The following is an 11,834-nucleotide window of genomic DNA, read 5'->3' on the forward strand; positions in this document are numbered from 1 at the left end:
ATGGACCAGTTGCCAGAGAGAAGTCTCTTCCAGGTAAAGGATTTCAAGGGATTTAAGGAAACTAGAAACTAATTTTCAGGTTCTGGGCAAAATTACTCAGCTGATTTGTCAAGCCTGGGGGTCTAAGATTAAATGGATATTAAACAGTTAAAAACCCTCTCTCTCTTTTTCTCTCTCTCTCTTTTTGGTGAGGGACATTCAGTCACTAGAAGGTGTTCACAGATAGCACATGGGCTGCAGCAGTGATCCTACTGGATGGATCTAAGATTGCCAAAGCTTTGATGGAAATTATAAGCGGTACATAAGATCTAAGAAAGCACATAGCAATCAGAGAAAAAGATTAGAAGAACAAAAACCTTATGTACAAAAAACAATGTTTTTTTGCTTTGAACAATCTGTTTTGAAGTACTTGAACTGGCTGCCAGTCACAGGCTTCTGAGTGGGAAGTTTTTGGCAGGTGCCAAAAACACTTGGGTCTATCATGTTAGAGGGGGGGTTGCAGCTTAGAACAACTGAACTGCGAAGTCCTGCCTGGAGATGAGAGAAGGTGGGAAACCCTGTACTTATGCAGTGCACTTGAGAGGGACTACCAAGGGTTCTAAGCTTGTTTCCCATACATGCTACATTGGAGGATTCCTGCGTGAATCATAAACCTTTATTCAGAGTGGATTTTAACTGATGGTAGTCCTGGTTACTTATAAATTCCACCTACCCTTCATGATGAATTCACTGACTCATACTGATTTTCCCTGCAGTAAAAGTTTAATTTGAAGCCGTCCTTAAATGTTAGCACTTAAAATACTAATTGTATTGAGTGAAATACAAGAGAAATGCTAATGCTTTGTGTTCCAGTAACAAAATTCAGAAGTTTGTTGTGTTACAGCATACAAAATAACTTTTTGGTCATCTGTTCATGTGTTGGCTTCAATGTAGGACTTTTTTCCATAAAAATCAGTGGCACTTTGATATGTTATTTTGGTATTTCAGCTATTGGTCTCACTAATAAAACAGCTTTCTCTGTCTCTTACTAGTGAGAATTTCACCAGCCTCAACAAGAATGCTCTCAAAGGGGGACTCCATGCTGGAGTCTCCTTGGGCTCTCTGGGATACCCTCCCCTTGAAACAAAAAAACCCCAAAGTACAGGCCACCCCACTGCTGGCTTTGGTCCAGGTCACAGTGAGCAGTGACTTCCTGGTAATGCCCATGTGTGCTTTCCAGATGAACCACTCGTACTCTCTTCAGGATGATCAGAAACTGAGGGTCAAAGTGGCACTTTAAACCTTGCCCCTGGGGGTAGACGGCTGTCTTTCTCAGACCCACTGTCCTGAGGAAGTTGCTGTCTGGGCCTTTGAGGTCTGCAGTACAATCTAGTAGATGATGACACCTCTTGAGGACCAACTTTGGTAAATCCATGTACAACAGTGCCAGTGGAGCTGTAACAGTTTGTACTAGCTGAGGAACCTGGCTGTGTCTTTAAGTGCTGCCAGTTGTGACATTTTCCATGACATGGGGACTGAAAGGTCCAGGCGCTGCCCAAATATGAGTCAAATTTTCAAAGGCATGTACAGTTTTCAGTAAGAGTTACACTTCTATGTGCCCGAGTCACTTATGAAATTTGGACTTAGGTTTATAAAATACTTAGATGCTTGTAAAATTTCTCTCTCATCCGTTTTGCTTACAGCCTGAAAGTGTAGAGTGGTAGTATCATCAAAACGTGTGCTGTAAAAGATGCTTTGCCTGTATTTTCTGAAGTGTTTTTAACAAAAATGTCTCAGTTGTTATTTTGTGCTGAAGTGGATTGCATTGTAGCTGTCATGCTCATTGACGCTGGTTAAAACTATCCACTTGAAGTGAAGTTAAGTGATCCACTGTAAGAAGTGGTGCTGTGGGCATTCTTTTAGTTTGCCACCATACTGAATTCCATAATTCATGAGTACAGACCCCTTTTTATACTGTGATAGAATAAGAACCTTGTAGGACCTTGTCACTTATAGGACTTCAGCTTTCCAAGCAATAAAACAGCAACAAAACATACATAGATCTACCAAGCCAAATGTGAAAGCATTGAGACAATTAATATAACTAAGCTGAACAATCTCCTAATACGTAACCCCAAAAGATTACTTATTTTCCCAACTTGGTTAAAGGATCCTCATAACCAATATTTTTGAAGATGAAAATAATGAGGTGAACAGATTTAAATGCATTGGGTTTCATGTTTACTACCCTTTAAACAGGGAAGATGTAATTTCGTAGCAATTAAAACTATTCTGTTGTTGTGTAGCTGAGCCCTTTTTCAAGGGAAATAAGTTCAATCAGGATTTATCTATTAGCTATGTAAATCCAAGAATATTAGAAAGGTGGTAGTAGTTTGTAAATAGTACCAGCAGTCACCTTCTCTATCATTCATCTAACTGTCATCTTTGTCTCGTGGTATTTTAGTGTAAGGATTTTTCCATAGCAATGAAAAAGATCCTTATAGCCAAGGGCAACACACAGAACAATGAGCACAGAAAATCTGTACAACCTTTGTAATTTTCCACTTTCCATTAATAATAAAATATTAAGGATGTGAGTAAGCATTTGTTGATTTTACCATTGGAACTGTTACAATGGAATCAAACTCTCAGGTTGTGCTTCAGTACAGAAACAAAAGGGCACTGGCATGTAAGGAACAGAGCAATATCCCACAGGAAACATACTTTACAGAAATAGTGCAGATCACGAAATTTGATTCTTCTATGTATTTGATTACTCTACAAGGAAGGAGCACATGTGAAAAGTGAAGTGATTGCATGAGTTGCTCTTTCAAAATTAGTGGCAACACCATTGTATGACATTTTTATTATCTGTATCTGTTTGTTAACAAACAATTCCAGGTTCAGTTTCCTAAGTCCTCACAACCTGGGCTGTCATTCTTCTCCCATTTAAGTGTACATCAGGCCTAACTTAGTATTGGCATAACTTTCCAAAAGCACTTGCAACTACAATATGACCTGGCCCCTCTTTGACCAGTCATGAGGTCAGGTGATTACTGGGGCTAGGGATAGACATTACACATAAACCAGTTTAAGTGATCAGAAACCGGTTTAGTCCTGTAACAGAACAGACATTCAGTGCACATAAATGAATTTCAAAATGGCTGAAACTGGTTTGAGATAAACCTGATTGCATGTAATATCAGACTTAACTGATTTGGCTCAAACCAGTTTATGTAGTGTCTCACCCAGACCCCTTCCTGGTTCAAGTTAAACCAGAGTTCCCCAGCATCCCAGATGCTTTGCAGCCCTGGACAGAGCTGTCTGCTCCAGAGAGCTGGGCTGGCCTCTCTGCTCTGGTCCCTGGTTGGAGCTCCGGCAGAGACGGCAGGCACAGCAGACTCTGCCTGGCTTCCCTTTGCCCATTCCCTGCCTCACCACTCGCTGCTCAAGCAGGGATCCCTCCCTCCTTTCTACTACATCATGGGCTGTAGACAACATGTGGTATTCTAGCTAACGCTGAGAGGTGTCTGTGACAGGCATACAGGAACATGTCATCTTGGGGCTTTTTGGAGCTAATCAACAGGTCAGCTGGTAATGTCCCTCTGTTCCTTCCTTGGAAAAAGTTGTTTAAGAAGAGCTTGAACTAATAAAAGAGGCTTTTGTTTTGCTGATGTGCTGATAAATGCTGTGTAACTATCCTCTGTGTAACTAAATGCTGTGTAAATCCTTGCTGACTCTCCCTTGCTGGCCACAAGCAGCAAGGGGGCGGGAGGAACCCTCCCTAATCAGAGCATCCTGCCAGGGCCTGGCCATGCTCCCCCTCAGCTCAGCACTCTGGAAGTGAAGGGAGGGCTGCTCTAGCACCCTTCAGTTTCTAGCCTGAGCCATTGCAGGCTTGTGCCTGCATTTCCTCAGTCCAGAAGGGATGTCTTTATGGTTACAAACTGGTTCATCCTAGCCAGGTTAGACTAACCTGTAAAGTTTGAATCAATACAGGCTCAGGGTTTTTGAATGTCTGTCCCTAGCCTAGGAGCCTTCTGGCTTCTTTGTGGGGCAACCAGGCAGCACAGGATTTCAAGTTTGTCACCTGTGTGCATGTGCATTCTTTGAGCATCATAGTGCATTCTTCCTCTGTTATCAGGATTTGGTTATGTGTGTTTCATTGCCTCATATTTTGTTCACATTATATTTTTCTTTTGTTCATATTGGGACCCATGCTAAAAAGATTATATTAACACACAGCTTCCTTCAAACAGTACTGATGCTTTTCTTTCTCTTCTGTGGTGACACAATTGGACAAAAAGGCAATAGAGCTGTGAAGAAATGCTGAACTGTAAAGTTCTGTGGCCTAACAATCCTTTTTAAAAAAATATTATCTCAGGTTTGCCTCCTCGCTTTATCATGGAATCCCTCAGTCCTCTCTCTCTGTTACTCCATAAAAGTGTCTGGACACGTCAACTCATCAATAATACTTACTTCGCTAGTCTGTCTGGGAAGCTTATTTCACATATTTATTACTGTTGTAGTGCATCAGTTTTAATTGTAGTAATTTCAGTTTCTTAATTTATGGATCAGATTTCCTATGCTGTTTTCTCTTTAATCTTGTAACAGTATTTATAGTTTATTTCTTTCAGCTTTATTTAACTCTCAGAAATTTGAATTAATGTCCTAAATCATCACAGTCTTCTGTTCTTCTGGGAAAACAAGACTGACCAGAAGAGATTCTTAAAATCTCAAGTTGTCTTAGTTTAGTTACCTTATATTTTTCACCAGTACCCCCAGTTTGGGGGGAAAAGTAAACAAAACTGATCAAAGAGAAAATAGGCACAACTCCATTGCCTTGTGTAGAACTTTGCTGCGGTGCATCAGCTGAGGATCTGGCTCAGAAATTTTAGATGCAGAAAAATGGAGAGACTTACACACCACTTCTTTTGATATATATTTGATCCCTGTGTTAATTTATTCTAATTTCCTCTCTGTTTTTTATGTCCTGACATGAAGTATTCACAGATTTTTCTACAGTAGACCCCCAAGTCCCTTCCTAGATCTTTAGTGTCCATGGCTGTTTTTATTTAATCTGTGCTTTCTCTTCTTTTTGTAATTAATATTTTATTAGATTTCTTTATAACAACATGCACTCTGTACATATAAAACAAGCAATATAACTTTAATAATAAACATGTCAGAACCAGCAGGCCCTGGAAATAAGTATCTTTCCAACTAGATGAAGTCCAGCTCCCTTCTTTCCTAGGCATTAGTGTTACTAATAAACAACAAGACAATAAAAACATCAGTTTCACTCTTCTACCTAGGTTCAGCTGGTCAGAGAGCTCCTCACTTAGAATTTTTTGATTCTAAAACTTAGTGCTTTCCTCCCACTGTTTATGAAGAATTGTAATGCAAAAAATAAGAGCCATTTTATCCATGACGATCATGTTGTCATAGGCTAAGTCCAGTCCTGTTAAATCAAATCCTTAAATGAGGCCATAATAGCCCCATATTCTGGACTTGGATTGCCTTGCCAACATTTTATGTAAACTTCTAAAAGCAAACACTAGATGTAATATACTTCTTTTGTCATCCTTTCTCCATTTTCTTTTCCAACCTCTAAAGTCCCACTTAAATTTTCAGTGGAAAAACAGGGCAAAAAGTATAGTTTTCACAATATAGCATTCTTTTGACTCTTTGGACCACAGTAATTACAAAGGTTTGAGAGATCAGTTCTCTGCTTTGAATCCAGAGCTGCAGGAGCCAGGCTCAGTGATGCATACCCATTTCTGTGTACTCAGTGAAGTGTGTCTGAGGGTCCTGAGATATGATTGTTCTGTTTCATACTCTGCTGTACATCTCAGTTAATTGATATTGATTTGGTATTTGCATTGCATCCTTATTAGATCTACTTTTGAGGCTTATTTTTTTCTTGCCTTCTGTCACATGCAAGACTCTAAATTTTCTTGGGTTGTTATTCCTCTTTCCTCCCTTTCCTCCTGTGGTGCAGGTAGGTATTTTCCTCAGATTACAGAGTCAAAATTTATGGTAGTCCCCAAATTGACCCCACTTCCTGCAAGAAAATGTACCATTTACAGAAACCTCTTGTTTTTAAGCCCCACCCCTCATAGATAGAACAATATGTCAGCAAGTAACATGTTTTCTAACAGCTTTCGTAGTTAGTGGTGTTCAAACAAATATAGGTTTTCTTAAAGTATCCCTTAAAATATTACATTTCTTCCTGTATATGAAAGGATTTAAAGGTGAACATAGGATCAAGGCAATAGTTCAATTGTAGTCCACATATTTAGCTTGCTCTTACAGAAATACCTTCTCCATAAATCTTGTTTGTGCTTTCTCTTGCAGAATGTTTATTATACAAGTAATCAGCAGATCCATGTGGGTGTTCTGAGTCCCACTATTGATGACGATGACAACAGATGCCTGGTGGATGTGAACAGCAGGCCCAGACTCATTGAATGCAATTATGCCAAAGCCAAGAGAATGAAGCTTTACTGGCAATTTACTCAGGTAATTCTTCCCCAGAAGGTACTTCAAAAAGTTCATATGGGATCAGCTTTAAATAGTCTTTTTTTTTTTTTTAATCAGCAGAATTAAAATTGATGCAACTTTCTTTTTTATATAAGAAAGCCAGCAAACCATGTTTTCTGTCTGATCTTAAGAGCAGGTATCACAGTTACAATAGCAGGTCTAAGTCTCCTGAGTGAATTTTGTCAAAGTTTATTACAGATAATTTACTGTGTTAGCCAGCACTCTAAAGCACTGCTTACTGTTAAGGCAAAGTTACACTTAGACTGTACTAAGGGAACTTAAAGTGAGAGCATCCGCATGTTAAAGCTTGTTAACTTGTAAGTGCCCTTTAAGCATCTCAAAGTTACATCACTTCAGACAAGGGTTAACTCTGGTCCATGCTTATTAGGGTAGCTTCAGTCTACTCCATAAAGATAAAACAAGCAATTTGCAATTCTTCCAGCATCACAGAATGCAACCCCTCCCCACTCAGAACAGGGATACAGCACAGGTGTCCTGGCTTCTAGCCACACTCCTGCTCACTAGACCTCTAATAGCAAAGTGACAGCTGTGCAAGAAAGAAACAATATTACCCTTAACATGCGAGTGCTCAGAACACGGTGTAACTTCAACACTGCTTAACACTGCATAGGTTTTGCATAGTTAAAGTGTAATGTGTAAGTTCACCCTTACAAAGGAATCTGAATTGCCTGGCTGAATGGTCACAATCCAACAAAATCCATTTTAATACAGTCAAATGTAAGGTAATAATTGTTTGAACAAAGGAGGTAGGTTTTACTTACTGGTTGGGATTCTCTTTTAGGAAGTAGTGACTTAGAGTACAGACACACAAACCTGTTACCATAGAATAAGCAGGGGTAGGGATTTATAGATGGATGATCATAGTGGTTCCTTCTTACTTTACCGATCCACCCCTGCCAGAAAAAAGTAAAGTTGGGTGTCTCTTTTGCTATGCTACTGCCCAGGAATGTCTTTATTGAGACCACACTTTGAGGGTCTTCTTCTAGAGGTCTACACGAGGAGCTGCAAAACAGAGACAGTGAAGCCATGCTCTCCAACACCTCTTTCTGTTTCTTCTTAAGGAAAGAGTGATTATTCCAGTTCTCCACCCCTGTCAAGAATTTTCACACAACTTCCTCTGAAAACCACTTTCCTCAGGCTTTGGCCTTCAGAACCCAGAAACATTTACCTCTATGTAGAAAGGGCAACATGAAGTTTGTACATCATTCCCTCCTTCCCCACCGTAGCAAAAGCCTTATTATGAGAACTTGACTAGTGCATAGGTCTATGATCAGAGTCTTTGAATCTGGGTGCATTTTACCCATCTGCTTTAGCCCTTGATTCATATCCCACCTATTTAATCACAGGTATGCAAAGCACTGTAAACTCATATATTTTCATGTAGTTTCACTTTTTATTTAAGCAACTGTAATAATTGTAGTAGAAATGTCTTGCAATAAACTAGAGCATCTACACTGATGCAGTTATCATTTGGACTCCCTAGTCAATCAAGTATATTAGCATAATTTTTTCTACAATTAATGCAAAATGTTTCTTTTGTTATTAAATAGTACTCAAGTGGCAATCCTTAAATATCTAGTCTGGAAAGTAAGTCCAGATTGTATCCTTATCTTACAATGGCTTACCGTTAGGGATTTAATGCACTGGTGCTCAAATTTTTCACTGGGTAAGACATATGGGTGGTGCCTAGTCTGGCCACAAGCCCAATCCTGCCGGTGGTCCTGATCCCACATCTGGAGCTGGCATGGTGGTCCCCACCCAACCACACTGGGGCTGGTAGAGGGCAACTGCGTGGGAGAAGGGGGCTTGACCCAACCAGCCCCATGGGGCATGGCGCTGCAGAGGGAAGGGGGGTTGGTCCAACCCCAGTCCAGCCTCATGGAGGGAGAGAGCATTGCACAACCCCCATCTGGCTATGCTGGGGGAAGGAGTTGTGGCCCAGTTCCAACCTACTATACTGGGGCTTGGGATTTGGGAACTTGGTGGTGGAGAAGTATGGCAATGGTAACTGCTACAATATTACCACCGCCAAATTTCCCAACCCATGGGGAGCTCTGAAGGCTGGGTGCCATGGCTTTGTGGGCTGCATTTGGCCTGTGGGCTGGAGGTGGAGCACCCCCAATTTAAATGTAATGTAATCTCAGCATTGCTTTTAGTATGGAAGTTCAGGCTGATCTAAATGCATAGTTTGAGGGCATTCTTTTAGCAGGTATTCAATGTTTAAACTGAATTTCAAGAAACTAGCATTACTTAATGTTGAGCTTGAACCATATGGCCTGGGCTTTTAGTGCCAAAGGTACCATTGTTTCTACTTCATACAGAGCTGTACTTTATATTTGTGATTTCTTTTAGCTTACATTTGTCTTTTGGCCCCATGTGTTTGCTGTTACTATAAGAGCTAAATTGACTCTTTTAATTTAATATAATTTTAAGGATAAAAAAATCTAAAAACAAACTTTAAAAATTTCTCTGAAGACATTTCTCCTTTTTGACCCCTCCTTTATTCTTTCTATACACAAGAAGATCATTTCTAAATAGAAACATAATACTTTGCTTCATAGAATCCAGTTCAAGTCCCCCAAAACAAAATCTGCCCAAGAGAAGTGGAAGTCTCTTTTTTTTTTTTTTTGCCTTTTATGATAAATTAAGAGGCAAAGGAAATAATTAAAGGCATGCTGTTCAGAAAGGCTTGTTTTGTTAATACCCAGTGTGATTAAAGTGCTGTTGTTTCTGAACACAAAATGCGATGCAAAGTAGTTTTTGCATGCTGTAAGCTACAAGAAACTAATGAGAGTAATCAAGGATTGCAAGGATAAATTGATGCATTGTGTTCTGGTTGCTCACATTTAATCTGGGAAAGGGAGTGCATTTCTACGAACACATTGGGAGCTGTCTTTAAAAATCTGAGAGGGGTCATTCTTTCTTTTTAAAAGCTCCTGTCTTTACTTTTTTTGGTTATGCAGTGATTGGAACTTCTGCATGCAGACATGATAATTTGTTGATGCTTATATAGCACTTGTAGACGTGGAGCTGTTGAAATATTTATATGTATTTTAAATGTAGTCTTTAGCTTCTGACTTCTCGGACCCTCCCCAAATTGTAGTCATATCCTTGTGCTTCTATAGAATCTGTGAGCTGGCCATGATCCTGACAAGGAAAGCTAATAATGCAAGTCATAAAATATGGGAGAAAGGAGAGCTGCCTCAAACTAAACTGGGAACCATTCAGTTTTACAAAGCTATAGCAGGGTAATCAGATTGAACCGGATTTCCCAGAACAATGTAAAATCAATGCATATGTCTATGGCTGAAAGACATTAATTTAAAGGTGAAATGGGATCTTATCCCAAATCCCAACAATTTGTGCTTCTTGTATGGCAGATGGCACAAATTTCAGATTAGAGATCTGATCCAATCACACTCTGTTTGCCTGTGCAAGGAGAGCCTTTGATTGTGATTCTCGCAGGGCACTAGGGTGTCTTGCTCCTTTTAAAGGCTGGAACTGCTAGGGAGAGAGCCCTAGCAGTCAGCTGGGAGCCCCAGCTGCTGGTTATCAGAGCAGCCAGAATGAGCTAGTGGGTCCTCACCTGCCAGCAGTCAGCTGACCAGAAGGGGCAGGGCCTGGCTTGTATATAAACCCCAGGCCAGAGGCCAGGAGCCAAGGGGGAAGGAGCTCTCCCAGAGGAAGCAAAGGGGAGAGGCCTGACTGCAAGTGCAGCTTCTGATACTGTTGAGGCACAGAGCATACCCTGGGTGACTTGAATTATGTTATAGCTGGGAGACTTGAGTTATGTTATAGCCTTGGGGCTTGCATGTTGATTTTGTTTATAAGACCGGTGGTTTGGGAGAGGCTATTGGGGAAGGAGGAGGCCTCATTGGGGCCCTGCTATAGTGTGGGGATCCCAGCACCAGTGTGGGCACCATGAGAGACAGGGCTGCAGAGAGCCCGGTGACAACCTGAGGCCTAGTGAAGCCAAGGCCTCGGACGGACGCTGTGGAAGTACCATATGTGAGGCTTGGGGCATGGTAAAGGGGTGGTTTGGAGCCACGTATATAGCCCACAAGGCTGGGGTGTCCCATGACATCTATTTTGGAATGGGACCCACACAGGGTCCAGGAACCCACAGGGTTCAAGGAAATCCATCAGGACTGTGTCCAAAGGGAGGCTGCCTTCATGTCCTAATATCATAAATCCATCAAGACATGACAAGCGAGAATAGAGGGTGCCTATCGGGCCAAATTGGCAAGGTCAAGGGGCTTTAGGGGTAACACAACCATCCTTAGGGACCCCATCCCATGACAGTGATCATAATCCTGAGCTTGCCTTACCATGGCAAGCTGAAAATTAGGTGCCTGCCAATCACCTGATTATCAGCTGGCTTGGGACTGCACTGGGACTCAAACAAGCTCACGTGTATACCCTGGAGCTGCCCAGTCATAAGCTGATTTTTTCAGCATCACAGCCAGAGAGCCTTTGCATAGTCCCCATCCAGCTAACGATCATCTGGTCACTGGCCAGTAGGGACTGCACAGAGACTGGTTTGAACCCCAGTGTAGTCCCCACATCCAGCTGACAATCAGCTGGTTTTGAGCCAGTGGGGACCATACAGGGGCTGGTTGGGGACCCCTGCCACTTATTCAAGTTAATGGGTGATGGAAACCAGTCAAAGAAATGCTACACATTTTTGTTCAATATTTTTGTGGCTGGTTTTCCTTTTGGTGGTGCCATTAATTGCCTGAGTATGTGGTGAGGTTACTATTTAAAACGTGATTAACAAAGTAATTATGTCTTAAGTGTAATGTCTGCTAGGGGCCTATGAGTTCTCTGCCTATGACTGGAATTTTTATCAGGAAATGTTCTTATCTTCATGCAAAACCCAATTTACATTCTAAGAGGAAGCATTTCAACCCAGACTAGAGCTAAAACCTGATAATGCCTCTTCATTTCTACCACTGCATTTATATTTTTATTTAAAATCAGGAAGAATCATATGTGTGAAAGCATGCAACTTTTTGAAAACGTGTCACTTAGATTTGATGCCTTGCTTTCTTTCCTTTACTTCCTATACAGTGAATTTTTCATCATATTATTGCTCATCATATTCACTCATATTAACCCTGTCACTCAGACACCAGATATGGAGACATTCTTAAGATACAGCGGTGTGATCAAACACTACTGTTGACCATGTCATTATCTGAATAACCATAGGTCTTCATTTCCTGGAGTTGTCAATCCAATCCCCTTTAGAAGCACCAAAGTTCCTAAAAAATAAGTGTAGCAGGGCACTA

At 41.0% G+C, this 11,834-nt stretch overlaps 1 protein-coding gene across 3 annotated transcripts in view; it reads left to right on the plus strand.

The window, feature by feature from the left end:
* GALNT18 (polypeptide N-acetylgalactosaminyltransferase 18) overlaps positions 1–11,834 on the plus strand; it is a 645,416-nt gene that overhangs the window by 590,331 nt on the left and 43,251 nt on the right. For all 3 annotated transcript variants that reach the window (XM_019519580.1, XM_019519578.1, XM_019519579.1), the window contains one exon: positions 6,337–6,501. In XM_019519580.1, the coding sequence (XP_019375125.1) occupies positions 6,337–6,501 (165 nt within the window). The remainder of the gene's footprint in view (positions 1–6,336; positions 6,502–11,834) is intronic.

The sequence above is a fragment of the Gavialis gangeticus genome, unplaced genomic scaffold, assembly GCF_001723915.1.
Source record: "Gavialis gangeticus isolate Ggan-Ray unplaced genomic scaffold, GavGan_comp1, whole genome shotgun sequence".
NCBI lineage: Eukaryota > Metazoa > Chordata > Crocodylia > Gavialidae > Gavialis > Gavialis gangeticus.